The 14,855-nt window shown below is 39.2% G+C and overlaps 1 protein-coding gene across 3 annotated transcripts in view; it reads left to right on the top strand.

Moving 5' to 3' along the window:
- Positions 1–14,855, top strand: part of BRWD1 (bromodomain and WD repeat domain containing 1) — a 43,794-nt gene that overhangs the window by 2,855 nt on the left and 26,084 nt on the right. For all 3 annotated transcript variants that reach the window (XM_053969960.1, XM_053969959.1, XM_053969961.1), the window contains exons 5-19: positions 905–1,055; positions 1,875–1,973; positions 2,177–2,337; positions 2,529–2,750; positions 4,122–4,222; positions 4,821–4,891; positions 5,948–6,048; positions 6,650–6,690; positions 7,395–7,493; positions 8,876–9,026; positions 9,475–9,609; positions 10,498–10,626; positions 11,799–12,024; positions 12,346–12,531; positions 13,871–14,054. In XM_053969960.1, the coding sequence (XP_053825935.1) occupies positions 905–1,055; positions 1,875–1,973; positions 2,177–2,337; positions 2,529–2,750; positions 4,122–4,222; positions 4,821–4,891; positions 5,948–6,048; positions 6,650–6,690; positions 7,395–7,493; positions 8,876–9,026; positions 9,475–9,609; positions 10,498–10,626; positions 11,799–12,024; positions 12,346–12,531; positions 13,871–14,054 (2,057 nt within the window). The remainder of the gene's footprint in view (positions 1–904; positions 1,056–1,874; positions 1,974–2,176; positions 2,338–2,528; positions 2,751–4,121; positions 4,223–4,820; positions 4,892–5,947; positions 6,049–6,649; positions 6,691–7,394; positions 7,494–8,875; positions 9,027–9,474; positions 9,610–10,497; positions 10,627–11,798; positions 12,025–12,345; positions 12,532–13,870; positions 14,055–14,855) is intronic.

Genomic DNA, 14,855 nt, shown 5'->3' with positions numbered 1-14,855 from the left:
GCTGGGAATTCTCTGGCTGCTGCAGGAGCAGTGTGGCTGCTGGGGCTGACTGGGTTGTTTGTGGCCAGGTCACACTGGAGGAAGTGTGGGGCTGTCGATCCCAGCTGCTTCAGACCTCCCCAACAGCTTCAATTTTTGATTCTGATGGTTTGCTCTACTCAAGGCTGCTTAAATTCCTACTTTGTGTCTTAAACTTCTGCATTATTGTGGTTGTCTTGATAAGAATAAGGATTTTTATACTGAACTCCCAGAAAGAGAAGGGACCCGTACACATCTGTTCTTGTCTGAGACATCTGAGTGTGTGGGGGGGTGTATTTTTTTTTAGGTTGTTTGATGCAGATAGTGTGGGATCATTCCTGAATGTAGGGATGAATGGTTTGCTCCTGGTTTAAGGAAGTAGGGCAGACTTAGGTTATGTGGCACTGGTTCTTCAAGGAAACTGTTTCCAGAGAGATTGTACTCAAACCTGCTGGTTTGCAGTTCACTGAGCAAGTACAGGTAGTAGCTGCATAAATTCTTGTGCTTGATTGCAACCACATTCTCCATGATCTTGAGTTCTGAGGGTTTGTATTTTATTTCTCATTTTTAGTACAAATCATAGGGTGAATTGAGCAAAGACACTCCGTGTAGGGTGTCTCACACGTGGGTGCCACAGGGGTGATTCCTGCAAACTTCCAATAATAAAATACTGATCTGCAGGAGTAACTTTACTGCAGTTATTTTTACTACAGTTCTCTCTAGCTTGCAGAGTACCCACTGAATTTACTAGATCAGAGCTTAACAGAATTGATTTTTCTCTCTAAGTTGAACTTAAAAAATCAAATACACCTGTGCATATTGATGCTTTTAGATCCATCTGTTCTGGGAGTACCAACCTAATTTTTAAACCTTGAATTTCTGTCAGGTGCTGTCCAACAAACATGTGGCTCCAGATCATTTATTACAAATTTGCAAACGTATTGGCCCTATCCTGGATAAGGAGATCCCACCCAGCATTTCCAGAGTGAATTCCTTACTTGGGGCAGGGAGACAGTCCTTGCTACGGACAGCAAAAGGTAGGATCTGTTCTTTGTTTGGAATGGGGTGATTCATTGTTGTGTGCACAGAGTTAGGATTTGGGGAATAGTGTGAGAAAGGCAGAACTGACACTTTGGAAGTGACCTCTTGGAATCCCAGAATGCTTTGGGTTGGAAGGGACCTTAAAGCTCATCCCATTCCACCCCCTGCCATGACAGGGACACCTTCCACTGCTGCTCCAAGCCTCAGTGTCCAACCTGGCCTTGGGCACTGCCAGGGATCCAGGGGCAGCCACAGCTGCTCTGGGCACCTGTGCCAGGGCCTGCCCACCCACACAGGGAAAAAAATTTTCCCAACATCCCATCTAAACCTGTCATCCTTCAGCTTGAGGCACTTCCCCCTTGTCCTTTCACTCCAAGCCTTTGTGAAAAAATCCTCTCCAGCTTTCTTGTAAATCCCCTTTAGTTACTGAAAGGTTCTTGAGATCATCTCATGAAATAACTTAATATTATTAACTACTCGTTACATTCCTGTATAAATATTCAGGAAAATGTTAAAAATCAGTTGGAATTTTAGTTTTGTGTCATGTGAACTGCAGGGGTACCATCATTTAGGAGTAATTTCAAAGTTTGCTGGTTGGTTGTGTTGGTGTTTTTTCTTCTGTTACTATTAAATGGATTTTTCTCTTTAACTCTTCATTGTTTGTGAGAAGTTTTGGGGCAGTTGGTGCCTGGTTTTTGGTGGGTTCGGTCCTGTGTTTTGAGACCAGAATAGATGGGTCTTTGCTGTGTTTTGGAACTGCAGCTCTCTTGGCATTTTTAGAAAGTATTTATGATGAACTTCAACTGTTTTTGCAGATTGCAGGAACACTGTTTGGAAGGGCTCTGCATTTGCTGCTCTGCATCGAGGCAGACCCCCAGAAATGCCTGTGAACTATGGCACCCCACCAAATCTTGGTAAGCTCTTCTCACCTCTCCCCACTGCTGCTGAGTGCTTCTAAAATACTGGTTTTACACACAGAAAAAATTGCAGCTACCACAAAACCTGACTTTATGAAATCTGAAAGTAATTTCTAGTAGCTTTTTAATATTAATGACATTTAATATTAGGTTTTAGAACAGACATGTTTGAAACATGATGTGATTCCTCTGTGTTCTAGTGGAGGTGCATCGAGCAAAGCAATTAACTGGATATGCCAAGTTCAGCACTTCATTCCCAGGAAGTATGTACCAGCATGTGAAGATGCACAGGAGGATCCTTGGCCATCTGTCTTCTGTGTATTGTGTTGCATTTGACAGGACTGGACACAGAATATTTACTGTAAGTTGCTGAAAATACTCTGAATATAGTTTTAGATGATGCTTGGAAATGGGTGTTGTGCTAAAACTTCTGGAGATAAATATCAATGCTGGTAAAATGCAACTCCCTTGCTGTGCTTAAGCGGAACAATTTGCTGTAATTAAAGGTCAGAAGCATGTCAGAAGTTGTCCTTAATGAATATTTCTCTTCAGGGCTCAGATGACTGTCTGGTGAAGATCTGGTCCACTCACAATGGCAGATTATTTGCCACCTTACGAGGACATTCAGCAGAGATCTCTGACATGGCTGTGAACTATGAGAACACCATGATTGCAGCTGGGAGCTGTGACAAGATGATCCGAGTGTGGTGTCTGAGGACTTGTGCACCAGTTGCTGTCCTCCATGGGCACACTGGGTCCATTACCTCATTGCAGGTATGGGGCTTTTGAAGTGTTTCTGCATATTGAAAACTGAAATTATCTCTCTGTGCCTGCCTACGGGAGTAGTGAAATCTGAATGTGTAAATATTTATGTCAAAACTAAGTCAAATCACAGGATAAACCTGCTTAAAAACAAGTAAATTCCTTGTCTCTCTGGAATTCCTAAGTATTTAACTGAAGATAATGACAGGAATTCTTTTTCACTTAAAGATTACTGCATATAATACTTGAGTTGTTGGAACAAAAGGGAGTTTCTGGGAAATATCCTGACCTCCTGTTGTCTCTTACTGGAGACATGGTTTGCTATTCTGTGTGAATGTGTTTTGATCCAATATATTATTCCTACAACTTTTGGGATGTGGGTATTTGTTTTAATCTCAAAAATAGGAGTTATTTTGGAAGGACAAAGGTGTAAGGTCTGTATTTAAATTTGGAGGTGGTTTGATACATGATGTGCTCTTGGTGGTCCTTTGGATTCAGTCTGGTTTGGGCCATTAATGCCTTAATTAACACAGAAAGTAGTAGCTCATTACCCAGGTTTGGGGTGTTTTCCAGTGAGACCAACAGTTTGTCTTCAGGGGTGAAGAGTGGTTTGTGGAGTTCAATACAAACAAATAATTTGGAATTTTTTCTCAAAAATGCTGCCTCAGAGAATAATCTTCATACCTGCACTTTCTGTGGCTTTCACTGCCTTTTTTAGTTTGGTTGGTTTTTAGTGTCTAAATACTTCTGGTGCTTCTTTTATTGCAGTGTGTGGATTTTTTTAATTTAAGAGTTCTTAATAATACCATAATTGCACTATGTACAATTTATGTGACTTTCCAGTGTTGGAAATTGATGAACAGTTTAAACAAGCTGTGTCTGTAAAGTTTTCTGAAGGGTAGCTCTGTGCAAAGCAATAAATCCATGTTTTAAAGAACTATTTCTGAGGAATTCCCATACAATTCCTATAAAATTACGTATGATGCTAAATTACACATTCAAACTCATATCTTGTGCTCTGCTTAATTATTTTTAACCTACACCTGTCTATTCAAACTTCCCTTTTTTCAGTCTGCTGTGCTCATTATTTTATTCATTGACAGGATTTTCAGTGAATGACTGTGGTCAGTGAAAACATCAAGCCCAAACCACTGATGGAATTGGGTTTTTTTAAATGCAGTAATTGAAACACAGACCACAAACTTACCTTAAATTAGGGAAGGTATACCTTGTAAACACTAAAAATGATTTACCAACAACTGCTCCAGCAGTTTGAGATGAAAAATCCAAAATAAATCGAGCTTTTACATTAACTTTTTGAGACGTTCATGAACAATTCTTAAATCTCTGTTCCTGTGTGTGATTTTGCTTTCCTCCCTGCAGTTCAGTCCCATGGTGAAAGGCTCCCTGCGATACATGGTCTCCACTGGGGCAGATGGAACTGTTTGCTTTTGGCAGTGGGATACAGATTCCATGAAATTCAAGTATGTGAATGGTTTGCTGGTTAACATTTATGCCCTTCTGGGCTGGAGTAAAAGAAATCAGGTGGTTTTCACTCCACTGGGTTTTTGTGGTTATAAAAATACTGTGCAAATCATGTATTCAGTAGTTATTTTAAAGCACCATCACCAGCTATATCCTTTACAAATTAATGTTCTTAATGTAATGTAATGTCTAAGTGTATTAATTTCTTTCTTCACTAAAAGTTCAAATGTAGGACAGCAGGACTGGCTGGAAATGTAAATATGTTAGAAAATATAATAAAACTTGGTGGTGGTGTTGGTTTTCCAACAGTCCTGTATTTTTAGAATGTTTCTTACAGAACTTGCATGCAGGATATGTATGTTCAATATAGTTTGAAATGTTCAGTATGTGATTACTCTTTGTTTGTACCCAAAAAATTAATTACTACCAAAAAGAGCTCTAGAATGATCAGTGTGTGTCTGGTGTTGTGCCACATCATGCATGGTAGTTGGTATAAAATGACGCTTGTTTAAAGAAACATGCCTTTATGCTTTGAAATGTTGCTAAAAGCCAAGTTTAGGGTGGTGTGGCCTATTTCAAACATCTTTTCTTTTTAAGCACCAAGCCAGTGAAGTTCACAGAGAAGCCCAGGCCAGGGGTTCAGATGCTTTGTTCTTCCTTCAGTGTGGGTAAGTCAGGTGGAGTTCAGCCTTGTGATTTCTTCTTTCCTCTCTTGTAACACTTGTTTGTGACAGCTTTAAAATGGAGAAAACCTGCAGTTGTGAGTAATTAACTGCACAGATGTGCACTGTTATCTGTGACATAATTAAATCATGGGGCTTCCCTTAGCTAGCAGTGAAAGACTGTTAAAGACATTGGTGATTGCACAGAGGTAAAAGCCACCTAATGTCTGTTTGCTTCTATCCATCTTTTTAATTTTTGTTTAATCCCCTTGTGGGATGTTAGGGGTTGGCAAAATGGGTTCTCTGACATCCCAGAGTCACCAGCAGGGGAAGCGGGTCCTGCCAGCAGGAGCTCCTGACCCAGTGCCAGGGGTGCTCATAAAGATCTTCCTCTTAAGGATCCAGAAATGGATCTTTAATGTGCTTCACTCCTGCCTTGTTTCCTTTCACTCAGTTCATGTGGATTTCAGAAATAAAAAGCAAGTCAAAGTGTAGCTTGTTGACATTGTCAGGATAGGACCCTGGCTTGTATTCAGAGGGTGTTTTTGCTTGTTCAGGTTTTTTTTTTTTTTTTTTTTTTTGACAGCACTTAGAGGTAGATCTTGGAATTTCTGCCACCTCAGCTAAATACTGGTGTGCTTACACTGGGGTACTTCACTTGACTGGTTTACTCATATTTCAGCCTAATTTTGATGCAGTTCACTGGCACAAATGAGGCACAGACTACAGTGAGAGTCATCTACATAATTCTGATTATCCAGAGCCATATTTCCCACGAGTGAAGGCTTCTCTGTGCAGTTTAATATTAAAAGTTCCACTATTGCCCTAAAGATATATTTAAAAATCTTTGTAACACCAATTTATTTTTACTATGGCTGAGAACACTTTCTGGGGCAAGAAGGGGATTTCCTTCCACATATGTGTGTCAGTGGAAGAGCATAAAAAATGTGCCATTCTCCAAATAGGTGTGGGTTTTTTTTATTTAAACCAGGCCTCTGAGAAATGGTGGTGACCTGTTTTAATTTCTTCCACAGCAGGTTAATTATTGCTTGATTTTTACAGGTGGGATGTTTTTAGCAACTGGCAGCACTGACCACGTCATCAGGATGTATTTTTTTGGCTCTGAAACACCTGAGAAAATAGCTGAATTGGAAAGTCATGCTGTAAGTAATTAGTTAATTAGTAATTTGAAGCAGCATTGAAGTCACAAGATGATTTTATGAGTGGATTTTTAGCAAGGCTCTTAATTAATTTTCTTTGCATTAATGTTTCCTCTACTACAAAATCTGAGTTTATTTTGGTTGCATTGATAAGGTTTGATCAGCACTTAGTTTTTTAATGTAGAGGAGACTTTTCTGCTCTAAGTGTGGTATCTACTTTTCCTGCAGTTTTGATTGCTATAAAAATGAGTAATTGTTTATTTTTTTAAGGAAAGTGTAAGTAGGAACAACAGATTTCTCGCTACTGTAGTTGACTTATGGTATTGGAAGTATATTTAAATATGACTCAGTTGTCCACCAGGTTATTTAATTTGTTAATCCTTCATGTTGAATGCAGGCAGTTTTTAAAATACCCATTTTAGATACATTAATGGTTAGTGAATTCTGGGAAGTGTTTGGACTTGGTTTTCCATGCAGTTGAAACTCTTAGAAATTACACAATATTTTATTTTTTCATTATTTCAGATTTTACTAAACTCAGAATTGTCAAATAATGTATTTCCTGTTTAAAAAATAAAACTTGAACAAACTTTTTTTCTTACAGGATAAAGTTGACAGCATTCAGTTTTCTAATGGTGGGGACAGGTATGTTGAAAAATGCTGAAAAATGGCCAAAAAAATACATAATTTTGGAATTAAGAATCCATTCCTGGATGTTCCCAGTAAAGAAAAATCTACTTATTTAGAACTCAGAAGGGAAATTTTGAACTGATGAAGGAGCATAATTAAGCTTCAGCTGTTCCAGGTTCTGTTGATCTGTGTTAGGTGATATTTTTGGCCTGGCTGGGTTTTATTTACCTGGAGGAATTTTACCACTTTTTAATGTACCCAATGTGTTTGTGGCTTCTTGAATCTCCTTTTCCTCCTCCTTTCCTTTCAATTTCACTGAGTATTGTATAGGAAATAGGAGAAATGCAGTGAAAATGGTCAAAAATAAATTATAACCTTTTCATCTGATTTGTTCTTGCCTCTACTTCAGCATCTGAAACTTTACAATTACTTAAAATACATTGAAATCCTGTACTGAAGATGAGTTAATTGAGTTAAACTTTGGAACTTGCTTCTCTTCATATTTTGACAACTTTATTCAGTTTCCCAGTTCAAAAAAACTCTTTCCTGCTTTTCTGCAAAGAAAGTTAATGGCAAGAATTCTCTTGAACACAAATTAAAGATTTCACTTCTATGAGTCTTCCACTGTAAAATCTATGTTGTGGTGGTGTCTAACTCTAAGCATGCTTTAAAGCAAATTTTTGGGAAAATAAATGAATGAATTTTTAATACTTGCTCAGGTTCATAAGTGGCAGCAGAGATGGAACAGCTCGGATCTGGCGTTTCGAGCAAGCCGAGTGGAGGAACATTTTGTTGGATATGTCTGATCGACTGCTGGGGTAGGTGAAGTGTTCACTTCATGGTTTCCTTTGTGTGAATTCAGAAAGATTGAAAAACTCAATTACTCAAATGTGAGAGTGAGAGCAGCATTCTGGTCAAGTCCTGTGGTCTTGGGAGGGGGTGAATTAAGTGTTCTGGGGATGCAATAATTGCTGAGTTTGAGTCTGTGCTTTCATAAATACCTAAGTGTTGAGAAAGCCCTCAAATGTGCTCTGTACCAAGTTAATTTTACTGCCTCTTTTCAGGGAAAAAAGTGAACAGAAGGACTCTACCTTCTTTATCTGGGTTTTAATCTATCACACCTGGTGTGTCATGGGAGAAATATTTTTAGATTAGTAAAAATAAAGTAGGTGGTGACCTGTTTGCAGGAGGGGTTATGACACGGAATAGGTGGCTTTCCTCAAGGACTGATCTTGCTGACTATTCCCATTTTCTGCTTTTAAAAAAGTGACTTAATGAAATGCTGGTGGCAGCCAGTCTGAATAATGTTATTAGAGATAAAAATCAGGATATTACATGGTGTTGGGTAAACCTGAAGGGGGAGTCACTTACAGGAGTACAGAAGCCCAGAAAGCTTCCACAGACAATGAACAGAAACTCATGTGTAGGTGATTAAATGAGATTTTGGTTAAATGATTTGTAGGTGATTAAATAAAAAGCCAAACCCTGAGTGCACCATTTGATTGGAGGGTGATTTCACGCTTTTCCTGTGATGAAAAACACCATGAAAGAAACCTGATTTTAGAAAGGAGGAATTACTAATATTTGAGATTTGACTGTGGCTGTGTAGTTGAGAGTCTTTGTAAGAGAGGCCTCTACTTGAAGTGGAATAAAGATAATCCCACGTGAAGGTGTTTCAAGGAAAACTTACTCCTTGGCTTGTCTGGAAGAAGGCTGAGGGGCAGTGTTACAGTATCCTATAAATGTATTGGGGGAGAGAATAAGGAAATGGATTGAGGTTAAAACAGAATGTTATCTTTACTGTATTTCTGTTGGGACCCATTAAAATATGCTTAGCTAATGTAGAGATTGGCTTGGGAATCAGTTAGTTGGAAAAGCTGACTGTAAAAAGTCCAAAATTTTGCAGGATTTATGTTAGAACTCTAACTGTAGAGGAGCCAAGATTCCATGAAAAAGGAAAGCCTTTTTGCCTTGCATCTCAAATGGGAAAGAGATTATCAAGTCCTTTAAAATTTAAAAATCCAGATTTGCTTTAAATGAAGAATTTTGTGGACAAAAGTTTCAACCCAAATTTAATTCTTTGCTTCCTGTCTGTTGTCTGATTATTAGCACAGGAAAAGAGATTACTGTGTTTTGATATAGAAATGAGGTAATTAAAATATCAAATACATCTCTGACCTGTTTGACTTTTTTCAAATAGTGACACTTGTGCAGAAGAAGACAAATTCATGAAGCCTAAAGTAACCATGATAGCTTGGAACCAAAATGACAACTATGTTGTTACAGCTGTGAATAATCACCTGCTCAAAGTTTGGAATTCCAGTACAGGGCAGTTGCTCCATGACTTGGTGGTATGGAATTTTCCTTGCTTTTGGAAGATTTTCCTGGAATTGCATTGACCATGTGCATGCTGAATTTATAATTGGAGCTGATTAGTCTTGAAAGCTCTGTATGGATGGTACAGCAAGGGTGGTGTTCCTTGGAATTCTTCTAACCAAAATTTGCTGGTTCCTCCAGCTTTGGACTTTCCCTGTAAATAAAAGAACAAATGTGGAATAAATAAAATTCTTGTGCAGTAATATGCCCATTGAATATGTCACCATCCTTTGGCAAAAGCTTCATATTTCTACAGCTCTTGCTTGAATCTAGAAAACTTTTACCTTTGGAATGTTCAAGTCTTTGGGGCTGCCTGGGGTTTAATTTTCCAGAGAGGACAGCACAGGCTTTGGGCTCTGGTGTGAATATCCTGCTGATGTGGATTTCCCTGGTTTCCCTGTGATGTGCAATTTTCAATTGCAGGGCCATGCAGATGAAGTGTTTGTCTTGGAGACCCATCCCTTTGATTGCAGGATAATGCTGTCTGCAGGCCACGATGGCAACATCTTCATCTGGGACATCACCAAAGGCACCAAAACAAAGCATTATTTTAACATGGTGAGAGCTTCTTTAAACACCATTTGTTCTCAGCACACAGCAGCGTGTTCACTACCAGCTTAAGGAATTGCCACCAACACTCACACCCTTGCACCTTTAGGGAAAAAAAAAAACAACCAAACAGGAAAACCTTAACCAGCAAAATTTATTAATTTTATTTCCTTAGAGCTTTTTACCGTAGAATTTGCTGATTATTGCAGATTTTGCACTCTTTTTTACTGAAGATCATTGTGCACTTCATTCATATTAATTGTTTTCCTCAGCTGAGGGGAGGTGCCATCTAAAAGGCTCTGTTCTATGCCATTGTTTCAAGATACTTGTGGACAGATACTTGTATTTTCCACGGGCTTACAAATGATAATCTTAATATTGATTGCCACAGTGCTTGAGGGCTCCATTTGACAGCTCATTGTTAGTACTTTAAATTAGGTTATTTTCTCTGACTTAGGTTCTGATCTAATGTACATATAAATTTTTCATCCGTTTTCCCTGGTCAGTCAACAGCAAAGAGCTTTTTATTTTTAAGTTCTTAAATTCTCTGGGTTTTTCTAGAAAGTCGTTTAACAAAAGCAATCTATATTAGGTCCAGTTTATTTCAAGCAGTGTGCTGACAGCTAAAAAGCCTCAGAAAAACATGTTTATTTGTTTATTTTATTCACTGAACAGTAACTTTTTATACCTTCTAGTGCATCTTTTAGAATTGGTTCAGGACTTAAATTCAAGTGTAAAAGAAATATACTGAAGTAACAAAATTACTTGTGCCTTAATGGAGGTATTTAGGGAAATGCATGATGGTTTTTGATAGAGTAATTAATTTTGGATGCTTATGGTTTGCTCTGAAGAAATGGTGAAATGATCTTGATTTTTTTTTTTTTTCCTTCAATCCAGATTGAAGGCCAGGGACATGGAGCTGTTTTTGACTGTAAATTTTCACCAGATGGGCAGCATTTTGCATGCACAGATTCTCATGGACATCTGCTGATATTTGGCTTTGGCTGTAGCAGGCCTTATGAAAAGGTAAGTTCTGCTTTTTATCAGATCTCTGTATGGAGTTTCTAACTAAAATTGCATTATTACATTAATTAATTTAAAAGTTCATATGTAAAAATAATTTGTGTGGTTAGAAGATCTAAATATAATGGATTCCTTGATGTCTGTAAATTGTCTTGCTTATATGATCCTGGCACAGCAGAAAAAAAAATAATGTCATAACATTCCCATGAGAGAAGCTCCCAAGAATGTTCCTGGAATACAGTTTCATCTTTGAGACAGCTAATTCACCTTCATTGTTCAACCTCAAAAATGCTTCTGTTTGTAATTTCTGCTGGTTTAGCTTACAGTTCTTTAGGCCTTTCCTCACTCAAGCCCAAAATCACTGTAGTTGATTAAATTAAGCAAAATTGAATTATTGATTCAACGATTTATCCTATCATAAATGTTTGAATTTATCAGCCTGCTTCCTTTTTTTTTTTTTTGATAAAAACACATTTCTTCTTTTCTTCACTTCCCCTCCATTTTTTTCAGGTTGCATTGCTAGTTCCATGTGTGTCATTTTAAAGAATTATTTTCTCCTTGCTCTACATTCTCAGCTGAAATTGAAACTTGTTCCCTTTGTCTTTGCCATCACTACTGGAAGCAAACATTCTGACTGTGATCTAATAGTTATGTAATCATTTTCCTTCAGCCACATGGACTTTCAGTTGTAGAAAAAAAAATCAGGTGGATATAGATTAAGAAAGAAAACATGATTAAGAAAACTGTACTTGGAGCTGATGTCCAGCTTTAGCCAAAGATTTCCTTGCAAGGAAACTTCAGGGCCACTCACGAGCTGGACTTGGTGACCCTTGTGGGTCCCTTCCAGCTCTGAATATTCTGTGATTCTAATAATTTTAGGGGGAAAATGCAGAATGAGAGACAAATATTTTTAAGTGTAAAACAGTACTTTTGCATGAGGTTAGCTCAGCTTTTTGTTTTCTGAAAGAATTCTGTTGCCTGCAACAGCACTATTGAAAGTTGCACTGCTGCAAAGCCCATCCAGGTTACCTGAAGTTACACATAAATCTTTCCAACTGGGAACTTGCCCTTTCTTTTACCTTTAAGTAGATTCTAGGGACTTTAGTGCTTGCTCTTTGTTATTTAGCATATTCTTTCTTCTAAATTGCTAACATAAAAATAAAATTTCCATTCAGATTCCTGATCAGATGTTCTTCCACACTGACTATCGGCCGCTGATCCGAGACTCCAACAACTACGTGCTGGATGAGCAGACTCAGCAGGCCCCTCACCTCATGCCCCCTCCCTTCTTAGTGGACGTGGATGGAAACCCTCATCCAACAAAATATCAAAGATTGGTGCCAGGAAGAGAAAATTGTGCAGATGAACATTTGATTCCTCAGCTTGGATACGTAGCAACAAGTAAGAATATCACTAAAGCTCTACATTCAGAAGTAGGTTATTCACTAGTTCCTAAGGGGATATGAGCAATTGAGAAATACCTTTTCTTTTTTTCACTTGATAGTTTGTTTTTATGTTCAGTAAAGATGCTGGAAGCTCCTACAGTGAATACAATTTAAGCAAGCAAAAAAAAAAAAAAATCAGTTTTTCAAATGGATGTTGCAGTTCTTTTCTGTGGGCAGTGATGTTCACAAACAGTTTGATTGTACATTCCATAAATGTCTCACTTGGAATAAATAATTGGAATAACTTCATTCATTTGATCTGTTTTACACTTGCAAGGTGATGGAGAAGTTGTTGAGCAGGTGATTGGCCAGCAGACGGTTGACCAGGATGAGCCAGGCTTGGAGCCCAGCATTCTGGATGGGATGATCAGACAGCTACAGCTGGAACAGGATCAGAGAACTGGAGCTGATCAAGAATCTGCTCCAAGTGGCCCCCAAAATGGAGAGGGAACACCCAGGAGAGGTTAGGACTGCTGATAAATTCTTCAGTAATTGTTCTGTCTCCATTTTTCTTGTGCTGTGGGAAATACTGAAACAGGATTTAACTTCAGTGTAATTTTGGCGACTGAGATTGCTTTAACATTGTGATACCTGGTTATTTTTATTCATTAAAACACTGCTGCTCCTGTGATTAAATTACAGAGCCTTTCACTTTAAAAGGAAAAGGTCATTAATTAAGATTTTTTTGCAAATGTTTGCCAATATAAGTTATTTTTGCATTCCTTACTTTTTGCAAAGTATTGTGCCATTATTCAAACTGGTTTCCCTGTCCTTTCTTTACAGATTTAAACAAGACACTTTCCTAAGCTGTGTCTTTGTAGTTTTAATTATGTATCTGTATAATATAGATGAAAAAATATTTATTTTCTTACATAATTATGTATTTAATTACATGCACTCAGCTCTATGAAAAGTGCTTTTTAGAGCCTCAGTGGCCTCAGAGCTGTCTGAAATAGTTCAGAAGAGCCCTTCTGTCACACCACAATTCCTTCCACTGGGAAGTGTTTAGAAAACCACTGGAATGTGGCACTCAGTGCTCTGGTCTGGTTGACAAGGTCACTGGTCAAATGCTTGGAGGTCTTTGGATCTTGGAGGTCTTTTTCAGCCTAAGTGACTCTGTGATTCTGGTTCTGTGAAAACAGTAGCAGAAATAACCATTTTAAAAGTCCTTTGTATAATCTCTCTGTGTTTTCTACAAGGCACATAATCCTCCAGAACTGTTGCCTTGTGAAGGCTGCCCTAAGGCAGAGGCTGGGCAGAGCTAAAGAATAAAGCAGGAATTTGTGAAAAGGATCTCCTCCATGGATCCACCTTGGGCAGCACCAGAGCCCAGCCAGGGCTGCACCCAAGAGGAACCAAAATGGTCCCAAAATGCACGAGCGCTCCCGGGGGCTCTCACTGGGATCAGCTCTGCTCCATTTGCACCTTGCAGTTCATTGTCCCATTCCAGCTTTAGCCCATGCACTCCCATCCTGCTTGTTTTTCTCTCTCCAGCCCACGGTGTTTGTGCTCTTGGGCCTGAGCTTTGGATCATTTGTCCTTGGTGCCCAGCTGGAGCAGGAATTGTTTTGTCTCCCTGCTCTGTGAAGAGAGTTTACCAATCCTAATATGAAGCTCAGACCCACACACTAAAGCAGTGCAGAATGTGAAACATAAAAAAGCTCAAACTTAAGGCACCACTGAAGGCTCCAAGTGACATTCTTAGAGATAAAAATACAGCCATTATTTTTTTTTTAATCTTTTAGCAAGAATCTTCCAGTTCCCTGCAGCACAGCAAAACCATTTTGATTTGTGTGTTTCAGCTTTCAGAAGGCCGAGTTTGGACATCCAGTCCCCGCCCAACATCGGGCTGCGGCGCAGCGGGCAGGTGGAGGGCGTGCGGCAGATGCACCAGAACGCCCCGCGCAGCCAGATGGCCACCGAGAGGGACCTGCAGGCCTGGAGGCGCAGGGTGGTGGTGCCAGAGATCCCCCCCAGCTTGCTCAGGTCTGTCTGCAGCCTGCAGGATATGGCTGGAGAGGCTGCCTAGAGCAGAGGCTAGGCAGAGTGCAAGAGCCTGGCTGAGGCTGCGTCCACGATGGGCGATGGTCACGAGTTTTTTGGGCAGATACAAGTTTGGTCTATGTGCATATCAGAGGTTAATTGTCTAATTACGGCTTCAGGAAGTCGTATACCCCTGCACAATCATTTGTGTTTATACTTTTGTTCCACCCCCAACTGCTCTTGGGCAGTGCAAGAGCCTGGCAGAGGCTACATCCACCGATGGTCACAAGGTTTTTTGGGCAGATATAAGTTTGGTCTATGTGCATATCAGAGGTTAATTGTCCAATTACAGCTTCAGGTAATTAAGTCATATCCCCCTGGTTTGCTTCTCCCCCCAGTTCACTTGTGTTTATACTTTCCAGGGCCTGAGGCAGCTGGTGTGACCTTGGTTTCCAGGCCCAGAAGGATTGTTTAGTCTGACCAAAATGTGAAGAGAAATAACTAGCATTCTGTATAGAGTTCAGAGTTGTGCACTAATGCAGTATACAATCTGAAAAATATAAAAGCTACAACTTAAGGCAGCACTAGGGACAGCACAGCAGCTTGGTTTGTCTAAATAAGGTGCTGTTACACCAAATGTAGAATGGATGCTGTTGGAATACTTCAGCGTTGTGGGTAGATGTGCTAAAAACTGATAAGGTCCATTCAATGAGAAGAAAAAGTTGTCCAGTTGAATGATTCTCCCCTATTTCAATATTTTAAGTCATCTGCAAGGTAGCTAGGTCACCTAGATTCTTGCTTTCT

This window comes from Vidua macroura, chromosome 2, assembly GCF_024509145.1.
Source record: "Vidua macroura isolate BioBank_ID:100142 chromosome 2, ASM2450914v1, whole genome shotgun sequence".
Classification (NCBI taxonomy): Eukaryota; Metazoa; Chordata; class Aves; order Passeriformes; family Viduidae; genus Vidua; species Vidua macroura.
Note: the sequence above shows the minus strand (reverse complement) of the source record. Positions and strands in the feature narration are given on the sequence as shown.